We start from the raw sequence: 16,906 nt of genomic DNA on the forward strand, positions 1-16,906 counted from the left end.
TGGATTGTTTAGATGGAATGATCCTAACTTAAAAGTGTTTCAGAGATGCCCCCCGATGACTAAAACATTTCCGATGCTACATTTAGGACAAGAGCATGCAGACGAACCACAATTGCATGCTGCCACACTCCCTCTCATTTAAAGAGGAAGCAAACTAAAGTTCCCACTGCTGAAGGGCATGAGAGGACAGGACAGAGGCGAGAGATAATGATCTTCCCTTCATCTTCAAAGAACACTTTCGGTGAGACAGTTTGGCGCAACGAGCCAGAACATGATGTTATAGGTGCAAAAATTGACGACGACAATTAAAACAGGCAGGCTGCACTGCCCTTGAGGTCCTGAGAAACCTCATGTCACAGGGAAGGAGGAGAGGAGGGATGAATGACAGGATTTTTCACAGGCTTTAAACAGACCGAAGTCTCAGTACTTAGCTGCCAGCACGGACAAAGGAGAAATTAGAAAGGGAAACGTATAAATGCAGAGGTTGGTTAAGGAAACACTCACTCATTCCTCTTTATGTTGCGTGTCTTTAGGGAGGAAAGAGTGTGGAAAGGAAACAAAAAAAATGGAGGATATATGCAGTACATATACTGTTGAGATGTACTTTTGTGCAGGTATAACTTGCTTCCATGAAAAGGGGAGGAGAGCACAGAGCTGCACAAAGAGCAACAGCATCAGAACAAGTGAGCTCAGGGATGGAAGACGTAACGGGGCGAGGTATAGATAGCAAGGCGAAAAATCATCCTCCCTTTATCCAGCTGTGTGTCGCCTAAGCTCTCTGCAGGGAGCCCATGACTTTGACAGTTGCACACGCTAAATGGGATCTTCAAAAGAAAGACCAAAAGGAGAGCGTCTTAGCCCCGCTTACAGAAATCAAAAGGCTTAGGCGAGCCGTACCCAGCAGCAGAATAATGGAATACGGGACATCACACCCTGCACGAGACAGTCCTTATGAAAATGGAGGTGGAAATCCACTGGCAGCCTTGTTCTTGAATTATACGGAGCCCTACACAACCTGCTCATGTCTCTTTCTTCTTTTTCTATTGTATTCTCTCACCTTGCTCCCATCATCCCTCTTTAATTCTGTCATCAGTTTTCATTTTTCCTCACCCACTGAATCATTCACAGACCATAAAGCCGCAGTTTCTTCCCCATTTTCCAGCAGTCCGTGTAAATCTCGTTGTGTCCAAATGCAAATATCTTCCCTTCGGAATGCTGGAAGATAAATTACAAGCCAACGATCCAAGGTCAAAAAGATAAAGGGGCACAGAGTGGAGTTCAGAGGAATGAGATGAAGGGAGGAAAGACCTAATTTCAACAATATGTGAACCAATAATTCTAGTTCATAGTAATATTGGTTCATTAGTGGGATCATTCTGACTTTACTGCTTATTTCAATACTGACACACATTGGGCCAGACAGCCCAGTGATGAAAGCCATGAGGCAGAGTGGACAGTTATAAGAAGGTAAGATGAAACATCTGGAGACCCATCAGCTGCAATGCATGATTTTATAAAACTTCAAAAGAGCCAAGGAATGAAAGGATCTCAGCAGGGAGAGCCTCTGTGTGCTAGTGTGTGTGTGAGTTTTCTGTGTGTGTGTGTGTGCGTCACTGAGCACCTGTGGATGCAGTAAAGTGAGTTCATACTGAGCTGATCTCCACTGTAGCCACTCTGTGCTCACATCACCAGATGAATAGGCGTCTTTGTGACATTCGAGCTCAGCTGGCAGCATCTCAGCCACACAGCATATTGTGCCTTTTAACAGTTTGTGTGAGACGCATCCAACGCTAATTGATTCTTGAGTTGTTAGTGTAATTATGCCGGGTCAAAACAAGTTCAAATTGAAACATTTTAAAGCGTCAAAGTCACATTTGCAGTAGCCAATAGGGAAATGTATCCTGAATGGAGTTCTGAGCAGCTACAGCTGGAGCGATTCTGTGATTCATCTATGTAAATTATTTAGCAGCTATTTTGACGTTCAACACAACATTTAACATTCGGGTGCTAACATCATCTTGTAAAATGAGCTGGTCAGTGACCAAGCAAAAGCCAATAGGAGGCGTGAGATAATGAACAAAACACTCCCATGGATGACCTTGAGGGAAAAACAGATAAAGAGATGCAGCTCATGTGTGACGCTCAGTCGTCTCTCAGTCTGTGAAGTGTCCTCAACATGAAGAACCCCTCAGGTGTCGTGAAGGACACCAGGCAGGGGATCTGGTTTGGTGTGACCAAAACCACAGAGGTGACACATAGTATTTCAGGAAAGTAGATCATGCTTCATCCTGCTGCAGCACAGAGATCCTGTACGTGCTGGTTTCTTGTTGCCTCTAATCCATTAACTACGATTTACTGGGACATAAATAAAGCCGACATGAAGTCAGCTTAGATCAGAATGGCAGCAACCTGAACATGTGTACAAAGGTATTCAACACATTGCACTCCTCTCTAACTCAATCTGGCTTTCCTTTGGGACAGTCATCTTGAAAAAAGCCTCATCGAGCCACATTTTGTGATGCTGTGCAAAGTTGTGTGTTTGTGTGCAGGATGTGCGCCCATGCGTACGGAAATTGTCTGGAATGTGGGAATGCATTCACACCCCAGGTTTCTGAATAAACTCCCAATGAATGAGTCGGTGAATTGGGGAGAACAGAAGACGGCGGCTGCACGCACCCGCATGGACATCGACCACCCTGAGAGAGAATTAGTTCAAGATGTGTGTACGCTCACACAATAATTATCTCCTATGAGCACCCACCATCTTTTTTTCGAAATAAACACACACACACACACAAACACCAACACAAACAAATGCCAGCTAACCATAAGACTGTACAATTAACATACAGCCCTAAAGATTCAATGGGGCCAACTGTTTCCATGGTAACCAGGGACTAATTTCAGTCAAATGGAAATCTTGCATGAATTGAACTCGGCCTGATTGTTATTGCTGTTTAGCTCCAGCTAATGTCGGTCATGTTTCATGCTGTCTACTGACTGTAAGCAGATAAATGCCTTTGGTAATATTCTAATGTACCAACTCTGACTAATGGCCATGTGGCCATTGGCGGCCGTCTGACGAGGAGAGGAAACACACATGTCCGTGAACAAGTTGCTCTTTCAGCATCAGTTTGTCAGATGTATTTTACCATTCATTCAACAAATGATTTATAAATTTTCGCCTGAAGCAAACACACTGGCTCAGCTTTTTTGGATTTTGTGTATGTAATTAAAATCAAACTTAAACCATGTGTTCCCACGGAATATTTTCTACTGGGTGTTTATGAGTCTTGTAGCACGGTAGTTAACACTTTCAATGTCACAGAAAGAAGGTTATTGGTTAGAATTACTCAGAGTTTGCAGTTTACTTCAATTCAAAATTGTCCGTAGGTGTGGATGGATGTTTGTCTCTATATGTCATCCCTATGATTCGCTGGTGACCTGCCCAGAGTGTACCCTGCCTTTCGCCCCAGGCCCCCCGAAACCTTCAGAGGATAAGAAGTATAGATAAGGAATAGGTGGATGTTAATTAGTAATCCTAGAGCCAGTCTTTGACCAAGCAGCAGGGAAAAATTGTAGTAAATCATATGCAGTTTCAGTAAAATGATAAGTGCACAAAGTGAAATTAGATGCACAATAAGATAATGAAGATTAAAGTTGTCCTGGGTGCGGGCGGACAAAATGTAACAGAAAACAAAAAAGGAAATATTAACAAAATCTCAGTAGCACAGCGTTATCTGACAATCTGTCTGTGTCACTGTGAGCTTGTGTTAAACCTGTTATTCAGGTGTTTTTTGCTGCTTCAGGGACTGTTAACAGAGACAAGGATCAGCGTGGGAGAGCGCCTGGTTTCCCCCAGCAGGTACAGTGGTCGGGCAATAACAAGTCAGAGAATCATAAAATAGTAACCCCACTCAGAGCAACAGAGAAACACACACTGTATCCCTGAGGTGGAGGGAGGTTTGGGGGGGCGAAAAAAGATATATTCAGAAAATGTCCTAAATTAAAATCATCTGTTTCCATTCTCATCTGTCAGCAGGAGAAAGAAATAACTAGAACGAAAACAAGAGAAAAATCTGTCTTACACGCACAGACACACCCACACACACACACACACACCCCCACACACAAACACACAACCCTCTTCTGCACAGTTGTGCAATACGCAGGAAACCTTGAAGCTGACTAAGGTAAAGTCAGCTTGGGAAAATTGGCCCTCTGCATCTAAACAGCTTACTGTTGGAACTCACTCACATGCACATGAGCACGCACAAACACACATACAGATGCACACACACAAACACACACAAACACACACACACACACACACACACACACACACACACACACACACACACACTCACAAGTACACAGCCGACCACATAGCTAAAACTCCTCACATTCAAAACAAGTCAAGTCTCACAAACAAGTAAAACGTCTCCTCTTTGAACAATCTTCTATCTTGTACCTAATCTCTGTTTTTCCAGCACAGGACTTTAAATGAGCATTTTTGACATGATCTCCAAATCCCCTCTGCACATCCTGAGCTCCTCTTACCTGTTTTCAGTTTCCCTTGACGTCCAAACAGCCAGGAGCCTTTTGCTTTTCCCTGGACAGGGTTTGGGGAGGGGGGTGCAGAGAAGTTTTTCTCTGTCTCTGCCTTCTTCTTCTTCTTCTTCTGGATGCTGTTCCCCATCCTGGGGCAGTCCTGAAGCCCCTAAAGGGGCTCTGTCATCCTGTCGTCCAGTAACATTACATCTATGTTCCTTCTCTTTAGAACTGCCCACAGTCCATCGCTCTCCAGTATGGAAACACTCCCTGAGTCAGAGTCAATAATTCGCTTCTGGATCCCTGTGGTCAAATCATTCGAGCTCATTCACCCCTGCTGACACACACACACACACACACCTTGGTATCGTCTAGGCGTGCTAAAGACCCACTGACACCATTCCTATAAAGCAAATACACTCCGGCTTTAACACTATCACACACACACACACACTCACAGATCCAGAACAAGAAAATGCAACACAAACTCTGTAGGCAGTCCTGTTCTCCGAGCTGACACACTTGTACATCCAGCTGCTGAGGCAACGGCAGAATCCGGCACTGACAAGCTCACTATACCAAGTATGTGCATGCATGTATGTGTGTGTGTGTGTGTGTGAGTGTGTGTGCCCCTCCCACTCTCTTCCTCTGTGATTGCTGTGCTCCAAGGCTGATCGTTCACACAGCGTATTCCCTCTTGAAGACGGGTACAAATTCTTATGCAGACTAACACACGCTCATCTTCATCATCACATGTTTCACACATTGTTCCTGAATGGTTACTGGCACACTTTAGTCATGTACTTCCCCTATTTTGATCTTTGAGCGAGCAGTGATTATTGCAAACCTTTGTTGAGTACAGCTGACAGATCTTGTCAACGCAATGTGGGGATGGAGATAACACAGATTCCTCTGTCACACACACACACACACACACACACACACACACACACACACACACACACACACACACACACACACACACACACACACACACACACACACACACACACACACACACACACAGTGCAGTATAATCAGGGGTGTTTATGCGTTGGAACGAGTAACAAAAAGCAGAAATAAACAGTGAGGTACTGGCAGGAGTGGAAACTAAGAACAGCGAAGGGATACTCAATAATTCAGCTGAACTTCACAGGTGCAGCCCCACATTTGAAACTCCACACAACACGCACACTCTTATGAATGTACACATACACAAAGCATTTGTAAGAGCAGGGTATATGCAAGTTGACTGGTCAGGCAGATCAAAGCTTCTTTTGAGATGTAAACATTCCAGCTGCTTAATGGAAATACAGACGCTGAGCCAGAGGGTGGAGTTACATATTCCATAGAGGCAACAATCCTTAAGCCCAGCTCTCTAATCTTTCTAAATTATCATATTTAACAGTGATGAACCTGCACACCATGATGACTGGGCAGGGTCTGTCCCACACTGACGATATCAGGACCTTCGCTATCACTCAGTGTCGGTGACACCACTCGCAGAGCTTGTGGATCGATAGCAGCCATCCAGAAGAGAGAGAGAGAGACATATGGAAGAGGAGAAATTATATGAACACCATCAGCATCACATCACGTGAAACTGAGAGTCCATCTTGGCAGAGCATGAGAGAAGGAAGGGAGAGTGATGATGAAAAGCAGGAAAACGAAACCACACGCTCCTCCTCATGGTCCCCCCAGAGCACGTTTCCCCCCGCCCCTCTATCCCCTATACCCCTGTGATGTGTGGAGAAAGGCAGTAAAAAAAAAGCCTCCAATAAAAAGCAGATTTACTGCCTGACGGGGTGGGCAGTGAGGAAGGGGAGAGCTCCTAGGCTGCTGGGTGAAGAATTTATAATCCCTAGTATTTTTTTTTTTACGAAGAGAAATCAATTCGGTGTCCTGAGAGCAGGGGGAGTCACCGGGACTTTCCACAGTATGAATACGAATTCTTGCAGTGACAGTGTGTTTATTAAGGTATGTGTGCGAGAAAAAGATGTGAGGGCATGATATACCTCAAGCTTCTCACTGTAAAGAGTAAAATGATCTGCACATTAAAATGCCCAGAGAGATATTGCCTCCTAATGCAGCCTCAACAGAACCACACCCATTACATTTGTGCTGCTGGAGTACTCCGAGCTCGCTATCTCATCTGTCATAGAGCTGTGAGAGTGCACTTAGTGTGTGAGTATCTGTGTGTGTGTGTGTGTGTGTCTGGTGCATGCGCTGTACCCCGCCGTCACCTACGAGCTGCAACGCAACGTGTCAAACTTGCCCTAGATACATTTAAATATGAGTGTGATCAAAGTGTGTGTCATTGTCGAGAGAATTGAGGATTTGAAAGCTGCAGGCGACTCACTGGAGAGTGGAAAGAGTTTGTGTATAAGTGTGTGTGTCTGCACGCATGCATACATTTGAGGACATTAGTGGGGCGGAATGCCAGCATCAGGGAAATTGGTTGTCTGGGGTGACCATTACCAGGGCCGCAAGACAAGATTAGAGAATCTATCTTTCTAAATGTTTCTGTGTGTACATTTATTGGTTTGTGTGAGTGTGTGTGTGTGTGTGTGTGTGTGTGTGTGTGTGTGTGTGTGTGTGTGTGTGTGTGTGTGTGTGTGTGTGTGTGTGTGTGGTGTGTCAAGGAGGTCTAAGAATAGGTCTGTTTTCAAAAAATCACTCGTAGTTATAGATTGACCTGTATGACCTTGATCAGGTCTGTTAGCCTCGGTACAAGTCTTCACAGTTAAATCCTCACAATCACAACCACTCCCATCTTGTGGCAGCACTCTGCTAGCACAATAAAAACAACAACCTAAGAGCACTCAGAGCCACGGCCAGTCGATAACATGTCACTGTGGAGCTGCTGTCTTGTAAAAGCTGCAGTTTCAGCTGAGTCTAATATGCACCATCTACTGGCAAGAAGGGAGACGCAAACATAAGCACGCCATCTACAGGCAAGAACATAATAATGAATGTTTTTACGTTTTGGTGCTTTTTCAAAAATGTATAGAGTTTTGTTGAATGCAACTCATTTTCTGCTGAATACTCTGAAAAGTATGAAGACTCAAAATGTCACTGTGTGTCATCCTGGTTAATAATTTGTGTAAAAAAAAAACAGAAGGAATATGTTGGCCTAACTAAAGGCTAACGGCCATTGCAAAGCTGAATCATGGTTTTTTCCATTATCATTAATATTAATATTAATATCATCAGTAGTAGTAGTCCAAATATCCACCGTAGATCTGTAGATCAGATTATTCTCCATTTTAATTAATTATAATTCATTACTAAAAGGTTTATACATGTATTAGTGCAAAACTTAATAAGAAAACCCTTAAAGAAAACAGTTAGTGAAAATAACTCAAAAAGTGGCAGATTAATAAATATTTTAAAGAATCAAAATTGGTGAAATTTGCTAAATTCTGAGGGTGGGGACTTTGTGAACATGGTGTGTGTTGGGGGGGGGGCGATGGGCTGGCGTGTGTGCAACTTGGCTAAAAGTCACTTTGTCTCTGCAGTCTGCCGAATACACTGTTAACGGTTTGTGAGGCCGTGAGAGGTTTATCCAGATGATCACTCATAATGTGGAATTGCATCAGAACCAAGCGCCAGATTAAGGGACATTTATCAACGTCTTGAGTTGTTTAACCGAGCTCCAGTTATCAGAGCATCTATGGCTCCAAGTGTCACTTAACTGGAGACTGACTGAATTCCTGAGCCGCTTTGTCATCGTCTGGTCTATTCTTCTCTTCAAGTGGAAAAAAGTCCGAAAGGGGGAACACACAGCTGGATCAGGTAAACAGCGTTCAACAGGTGTATCTATTACAGCGCGTTACATAACAGGAGCCACACACACACACAGCCACACACATGTACACACACACACACACAGACACAGTCCTGAGGGTACATCAGTTGTATATCCCTGTGTATACAGACTCCCACTCCCTCAGTCCCACGCTGATGTCTTCCAGCTGCGTCCTCACCACATCAAACAAACTCCATGTCCGATAAAACAACCAATTATCTCTTATTCCATAAACAATATCTGGATTTTGATCACAAGTCATTGAGGCGACGCCTATATGTGTCCATGCTATGTATAATTTGCATGAGTTTAAAGGGTATGTGGGCATGATACTGTAAAAGACTGTATTAATTTGATGTTAAAAACACTATAATAAGCCATGAATAAGAAACTGTTAACACAGATGACATAACATATTATCATAATGGATGATCTCACACTCTCATATAACAGTGATTTTCCAGTGGAATCTACCATGGTAAATTGATTTATATGGTGCTTTTCTAGTCTTATCGGCCACTCAAGGTCGTTTGCAGTACAAGTTGGGTTCACCGATGCAGCGACACATTCATACGGAGCTTCTATCTGCAGCATTTTACTATCAAACACAATTTATCCATTGGCAGGGTCACTTGGGGTTCAGTATCTTGCCCAAGGACACTTTGGAATGGAGACTGGAGGAGCCGGGGTTCGAACCACCGTCTGCCTGGTTCCAATGAGTGGCCGACGTGGCGTGTGTCTATGGGATGTATTATCATGATGGTGAAATTAAATTGGATTAACACATGGGTTGTGACTTCAGCTCTTATAAGACTTTCCCATTCTTCCTATGTTATCTCCATCTTTATTCCTTGGAGCTACTCTGCTGTGAGACTTTTAATGTTTCCCTCCAACATCACAGTCAGACCCCATTGTTGCCTCGCAGTGCTGCTCCCACAGCTACATGCTCTTCACAATGCCGTTGCCTGGGAGACGTTTACCTCACCGGCATGGCTTTAGGTCTGCGGTGATGGATGAGGGTTCGGAGGTATCCGCTTACCCAGGTAAAATTACCTCACCCTTCAAAGTGTGTGTGTTGTGTGTGTGTGTGTGAGAGAGAGAGAGAGTGGTGAATGATGTTCGCAGGGGGAAATTGTGGGGTTGCATTAAACTTTCACACTCCACCCTCTCTTTGACATGTCTTTTCTTTGCCCTCCACTCACTACCTATTGCAGTAAAGTACCCCTTCGTTGTGGCCTGTAATAGAGCTAAGGCTGTACACAATGTTCTGTGTAATGAGATGTTTGCTCTTCAATTACTTTGCTTGGTCTGTAATCTGCAATACAGTTTGTGAATTCACAGACCCTGACTATGTTTTGTGATGTGGCACAGACACACAACAACACACACACACACACAAACACACACACGCACACATACAAACACAGTTCGGATTCATTACAAACATTTACAAGGCCTGCATTTGTGATGTAGTTTAAAGAATTCTCCACAAACATACGCTTGACTTCACACAATGACTACACACATTAAAACAATGACTACACACACAGACACACAAGTGGAATCCTGGGGATTGCGCAAAATGACCTCAGCGCTCAAACAGCCGGCCAAAGATGCAGTGTGCCGGACAAAGCAGGTAGTTGCAGCAGTTCTAAACGCGTTTGATTGTGTATGTGTGTGTGTGTGTGTGTGTGTGTGTGTGTGTGTGTGTGTGTGTGTGTGTGTGTGTGTGTGTGTGTGGAGGTGATGTAATGAGTGTTGGCGCCGCCCTAAGCCCAGCAATATGACGTTGACACCCACAAACAGAGATACCCTCTGATACAGGGTAGCACTCGGTCCCACACCCTCACACACAGCAGTACAGACGTCCACTCACACACAACTATAAAGACACGCTGATTACACGATAATAGGCTGTGAAGACAACACACACTCACACTAGTGCTGAACAGAGGACGTTAAGCAATCTGAGGAGAAAATCAAAAACAGTAATATGAGGTAATGGATAGGCAAGGATTGCAAAAACCTGAGACAGAGAGAGAAAGATCTGTGTGTGTGTGTTTTGCGGGTGCACGCACTGAAGTCTCTCTAATTAAAAAAACTATTGAGAGACTGTTCCCAAAGAGTCCTCTCAAGGCTGAATGGGGCTTTGTGATTCGTTGTAATCTCTCCTCTTCATCGCATAACTCTAGGCCCAATCTGGCATCCAGGCTGCCACGCTCGCACACACACTCTAAAAGACCTTGAAACACACACACACACACAGAGACACACACACACACTACTCTAATATACAGCTCACAGGAATTCAGCACATCAAAGAGTGTTATTATTTTTTTTTTTTTTACAGAGGAGGAATCTCTGTAAAATATAGCTGACTGATGGATCACAGAGGAGCAGATCTGAGCCCGTCAAGCAGGAATGACACAGTCAAGGTAAAACCACCAACAAAGACATTACAGTAAAGGTAGCATGAGTGTAAACGATTTGGGGTCAACACAAAGATATGTACTCTTGATGTCAAGTATATTTTAAGTACAAAAAGGTGCAACTGGTATAAGAAGCTTCATGTCACTTCAAACCATATTTTGCTTTCAAACTGAATAAATGTCAAAGTACTAAACAAGTATCTTCCGTCCATATGGAGCTGCGCTAACAGTTTGCGGGATGGACAGTATTTTAAACCTAAGTTGGACTGAAATAAAATCTAGAAGCCAAAAAACACAGTATAGTCATATAAGCCAGCAGTTAGACAAGCTGATGTATGATGACTTGTATGAATACATATACTGTCTAGGCGTCTGGAGTGTGTGCCTGTACACACACTAATCATTTGTCTTGTCAGGTTGGTAAAGTCACCCAGTGGGTTCAGGAAGAATGGACCGCAGCAGTGACTATGATTAGAAAACGTGTGAAAAAGTAAAGCAAGTACAACAAGACAGTAAAGGTGCAATGCTCTAATTATTTACTGCTGGGAAAAACAGGCTTCCCTTACTTTCTCTACAGGAGACAAAGCGCCACACAGAAAACAAGACAATCTCATTTGTTTACACAGGTGAGAGAGAAAACACCAGCTGATGATGTTTTAAGGAACAAATCGCTCTGTCATACAACGATTGCTTCTTTTGTAAGAGTAAGATGAGACTCCTCAGGGCTCCTGTGCACGTAGACAGCAAGTTAACTTCGACATGTTCCACTCAGTGGTCTACGGCTACATTTTAGAATTTCCTGAGTATGAATTGAGATAACAGGAGATAAGTTATCCTCTCTACCTGCGATGGTACCTACCATTAATCCAATCATCCATCCCTCCAGATATGCTGAAGCTATTTAAATCTAGGCCGGGTAATTGCTTTTCACAGGATAGTGTTTATGGTAGTCTGGAGGCATTTTCTATAATGCTACTTTGTGTTTGTTTCCTTTAATCCATCCATTCATCATCTATTCCTCTTATTCTTTGAGGTTCAAGGAGGGGCTGGAACCAATCCTAGCTGACATTGTGCGAGAGCCGGGGTACACTATGGAAATGTTGCCAGGGTATCTCAGGGTTCTCTTAACGGATATTAATCCTATGTGCGGTTACATTTGGGCCATCCATAGCCAAATACACTTGCCAGATATCAAACATTTAATCTAAAATGCAGCAAATACAGTGACTGAGCAAAAAACTCATCCTTTTACTATGTCATGGTCAATTTCGAGCTCCATCACGTGCTGGGTTTTGTGTGGGACTGTGGTCCTCGTCTGTCTTAAAATGGGAAAATCATGGTTCCCACACATTCTTACCAGCAGCCTTTGACCACATCTTCTGCTGGGGAATTATTAGCCCCACCACTAGTTAATCTTTGGTTTCAATTGGAGTCACTGTTTGTTTCCCATTTAGTGTTATTAGTTCACCATAGACATTACAAAACCACAATGCAAGGCATAATAAGGGATTAGGGAAGTGGCCTTTAGGCGGAACGAGTATAAAAACCCCAAAGGAAATCAACCCAAAAAAGACTGTGAATCTGGATTGCCAAGAGTTGCTGGATAGTTACGACAGTAACACACACACACTCACGCACATACAATGACAGAAGAGAAAGGGATGGCTTTAGAGGTGGAACAAAAACAGGAAATGAGGACTGTGGGTAATCTCTGTGCTGCCGACCAAGCGAACGCATCAGTTGACAGAAAAAGGGGATTAGACCCCTGTAGCGGTCAACGTGTGTGTATGTGCGTGTCACTGTTCCCAGGTCATAAACGGACAGAGCGATGTCCCGATGATAACCAAACCAAATCTCTCTTAACTTTACCATCTTAATCCAAAAGTCAACACATTTCTTTGGAACATCACATGATCCCGACAGACCAAACAAGACAGAATTACACATCAGAGGTGCCAAACAACAGACTATGGCTCCAAAGCTAACCTCAGCCAACCGGATGAGTAATATCCACCCTGACAGAACTTGTGTGTTGCTTATTCAGGACAGAAACAGAATCTCTGGATGATTTTAGGCTGATTTTATATTGAATTCACACTGAAATACACAGAAACATCTTTAGTAAGCTGTTAAGCTAAATGTACAACACGTCTGTATTATAATATCCAACATACATGAGGCAACATTAGCCTCTCTTTCTCTTTTTGGATCAGTTTTTATCTCCAAAAAATGCTGTTAAATGCTCCACTATGCTCATGTCTGGTTCTGGGTCAGTTGTATACAGTGTCTTGATTTTCCTGTTGTGGTTGAACCTTGAGATGATGATAAAACATCCTAAAGAATAGAGGGTTCATTGTTAGTGTAAGAATATTTTCTATGTGCAGTACGAATGATTAATTATATTAAAAAAATAAATAGAATCAGACTTAAAATTTCCCTTGTGTTCGTAAATACGTTCAAGAACAGAAAGTTCTTTAAAATGTAATCTAATTCATATCCTCAACTTATAATAAACCTTCAATAGTCAAATAGTCAGACATTTTAAGTCTTTTGTATTTGTCAGGGTGTCAAAAAAGGTATAAACCCTTGATGCTCTCACCTTTTGCAGGGTCTTGATTCTGAAGTCCCAGTTTGGCATCTGTCACACCACTAACAGCTTGACTCAGTCCATTGCTGACGTTCTTCTTCCTTCGACTCCCCTTTAACCAGCTGAAGGCCTGCCCCAGGGAGCTTCCAGGCTTCCTCTTACCACGCTGAGCTCTCGCCTCCTTTGCTAAGATCTCAGTGACGTCCTTGGGTACCAGGTCACCTGTAGACCTCCTCCGGGACATCCTGGAGGTTGGTCCTGGGAGCTAAAGCCTGGTCCCTCCACTTAAATCAATTTGCTTCTTCTGTCAGAAACAGGTTACAGAATCTCCCCTTCCCCCTGAAGGGTTCGATCAACCCCTCTTGTCCCTCTTCGGCCTCGCTCAGTGTCTCTGTTGATGCTGTCTGTCACCACCTGGGACAACAATGACATCATCAGATTTAGACAGTGTGAGATGGAAAAATAGAAAATTAGGGTGGAAATTTAAACCAGGACAGAGTGACATTAGTATGTAAGAATCAGATGTGAAAAGGAGGATAGTTAATAATAACAATAATAATAATAATAATAATGATCATCATTTAAATGTTAATCGCAATTTTTAAAAGACCCATGGACGCTTTACATGTTTAAGGACATACATGCATTGAGGGTAACAAAGACAAGGACAGATTGTATCAAATCAGGTCATATGCTTGAGCAAGGAGAATAAGTCAAACTCACATAGGATTATAAAGAAATAACAAGGTAAAAGAAATGTCAGGATAAACAGAACATTAACCAGCCTGAGTGTTAACAATGTAACAAAACCAAGAGCATTCCCACATTGTCCGACTAAAGTTTTCCCTTCACTTATCCGCCCCCACGCTCTGTCTTCCTATTCTCTCATTTTTGTGTTTGTAGAGGAGAAGCCCCAGGCTGGAGAGCTGGACCTCTGCAGAGTCTATGCATGTGTGTGTGTGTGTGTGTGTGTGTGTGTGTGTGTGCTTGCATGTGTGACATGTGGTTCACATCAGCAGAAAAGTGGGTACGGATGAGTTAGAGAATAGAAACAAGCTTCATTCAATAAAACTAGCAGTGGAAAACACACAAAATGCAAACTCTTAACTTTTTTAAAGACATAATTACAGAGAACACAGATGAACACATGCAAGTTCTCTACATGTTAACTAAAGGAGCAACAAATGCGATGTGAAATGTTCAGACATGCATACGACTTACTCAGCGAACGAGCTGTCTTCTTCTCGGCTGCTCCCCTCTTTTCTCTCAGCCTGAGAACAGCCTTGCCGAGCATGTGTGTATGTGTGTGTGTGTGTGTATATGTGTGTTTGGCAGAGTGAATGAAGCTCCATGCTCTCTGCACAGTCAGTCCCTCCCTCTGTATGAGAGACAGCCTCTCGTCCCACCTCTCACAGAGCTGTTAGCGGTGAGGTATTCCATTCCGGTGCTGGCTGTGCTTCTCCTCACGCTCCAAACAGCTGCGATTTAATTTTTTCCTTTTCTTATTTTCTTCTAGCCTCCTTTCCGGGGGTCAGGTGCAGTCGTCTCAGTCTCCCTCAGGAGGGGAACCCCTGGGCATCCAATCATCCGGGCATCTGGGGAGGAAAAATACACACCTTGGATCAGTGGTTCCATATTATAAGACGATAGAAGACAGCAGGCCTGAGAGACAAATATCCCTGAGAAACTACTGTAAAGTCCAGTGTTGGTAGGTGGTCTGGCAAAGGTGAAGAGGTTCAGCACTTTTCTTCAGACAAAAGGGAGTGGCTCTTTCCTGTCACTGTGTGGCCAGGTGGAAACCTGAAACCCCTTGTTAGTAATGACACACACACAATTAGAGTGACAGCTACGGCGAGTCACAAGGGGCCAGTTACCCTCAAGTATCAGGTGCACTCACTGTCAACATAGCATCTGAAATCTGAAGTGGATTTTTACAAATTCAATTGTGATTGAGGCAAGTAGCATCACTGTATATATATATGTGTGTGTAGGTGTGTGAGTGGGGGTAAGACACAGGCATGTGTCATACATATGTTCGTGCATGTGTGTCGTAGGACTAGCTTATCTGGTCTGAATGGGGAGGGGAGAGGAGGGTGAAGCTAGGGGTGGAGGAGTCAAAGCCTTGAGGGCGCAGACTCAGACACACCCACAATACAGAGTGTCAATTAGCAACGACCACCTACATCCGACTTATACTTTCATTCTATAGGCTAATGGAACAGCACGGCATTTTGTAATGTGGCAAAAGTGAACAAAAAAGTAAAAGTAGCATATCTCCATCTAGGCCCAACAGTCCAATGAATTTAAGCAAGCAGCACAAAGTCAAAGAAATCTGTTTCCTAAATATGCCTGATTTTGGTGAGAGGGTGGGGGGGAATTCCTGGATTTCCCCCTTTGTCCAGATCCACCCCAAAATGTCACAGAATCTTTCCTCCACCAAGTTTTGTGGAAATCTGTCAAGTGTTTTTTTGTTATCCAGATGACAAACAAATAAACGGACAAGGGTGAAAATGTAACCTCCTTAGTAGAGGTATCTACCTCAGTTGTAATTCTCCTCGATTCTCTCAGCTCCAGCCAACATTTACAACCCCAAAACTCACATGTAACTTCTTAGTTGCGTATGTGATGTATTATATAACTCTTGCACTGTATTAACAAGGTCTGCGTCACTTACAGTCTTCTACATTTAGCTCGGGACATGAGACAGACTCATTACCTGTCTGCTGGGATTCCTGAGCTAATTCAGGCACGGGACCTCAAGATATCACTGTCAGTCAGAGTTTAGAAAAGAAAAAACCATGTGGTTCTCCTGCTGCCTCTTTAATGGCCTTCATCCTTCAGGTACATCAAACGCTGTCAGTGATCTTCAGTACAGCGTCTCATTGTATCTCAACAGAAAGGAGAATCTCAAGCATCATCTTCAGCCAAATGTGAGTTAAAACATGTGGAGAGAGTTTACTTAATACACTGAATATTGTGTCAAATTAGATTCATGTGCCAGATTGCTTCTCTCAACCGAGGATTTAAATGTTAACTTGTGTGCGTGCGTGTGTGTGTGTGTGTGAGGTGGGGGAATCCATACTGTACGTGTGCTGGGAGGAGTCGGAATGAGTCATGGTTTAGTTCACTCATGCTGAACACATTGAAATGTTTTACGCGTTTCCATGGTGATACAATAGAAAACAGCCACCCACAGTATGTCTGCGAGGGAGCTGTAGCGTGTCTGTGTTAACATGTGTGTGTTCCTGTGTCTGACCACCTTTGGGGACAAATGTCAGACTATGGACCAGTTAATTGTGGACGGCTTGTGCGATTGGGGAAAAATATTTCTCACCAATTGGTAATAGGTGTAGTTTATGGTGGTGTTTGTGTATGTGTGTGTGTGTGTGTGTGTGTAGTAAGTTACGAAACCATTAACCACCAGAACACTTTGAGCCTACTGGGGAATGTATCACCAGTCCTCCCCTGCTCGGTTTTCCTCTGTTTTTCTCTTTCTTCATCTACTGGCTATGTTTACATACACACCCATAC

The 16,906-nt window shown here is 43.4% G+C and overlaps 1 protein-coding gene across 1 annotated transcript in view; it reads right to left on the reverse strand.

The window, feature by feature from the left end:
* Nucleotides 1-13,619, reverse strand: part of nhsl3 (NHS like 3) — a 34,807-nt gene extending 21,188 nt beyond the window's left edge. The window contains exon 1 of the mRNA XM_061093107.1: nt 13,388-13,619. Coding sequence (XP_060949090.1) covers nt 13,388-13,619 — 232 coding nt within the window. The remainder of the gene's footprint in view (nt 1-13,387) is intronic.
* Nucleotides 13,620-16,906: the final 3,287 nt, after the last annotated feature.

This window comes from Limanda limanda, chromosome 19 (genome assembly GCF_963576545.1).
Source record: "Limanda limanda chromosome 19, fLimLim1.1, whole genome shotgun sequence".
In the NCBI taxonomy this organism is placed as follows: Eukaryota; Metazoa; Chordata; class Actinopteri; order Pleuronectiformes; family Pleuronectidae; genus Limanda; species Limanda limanda.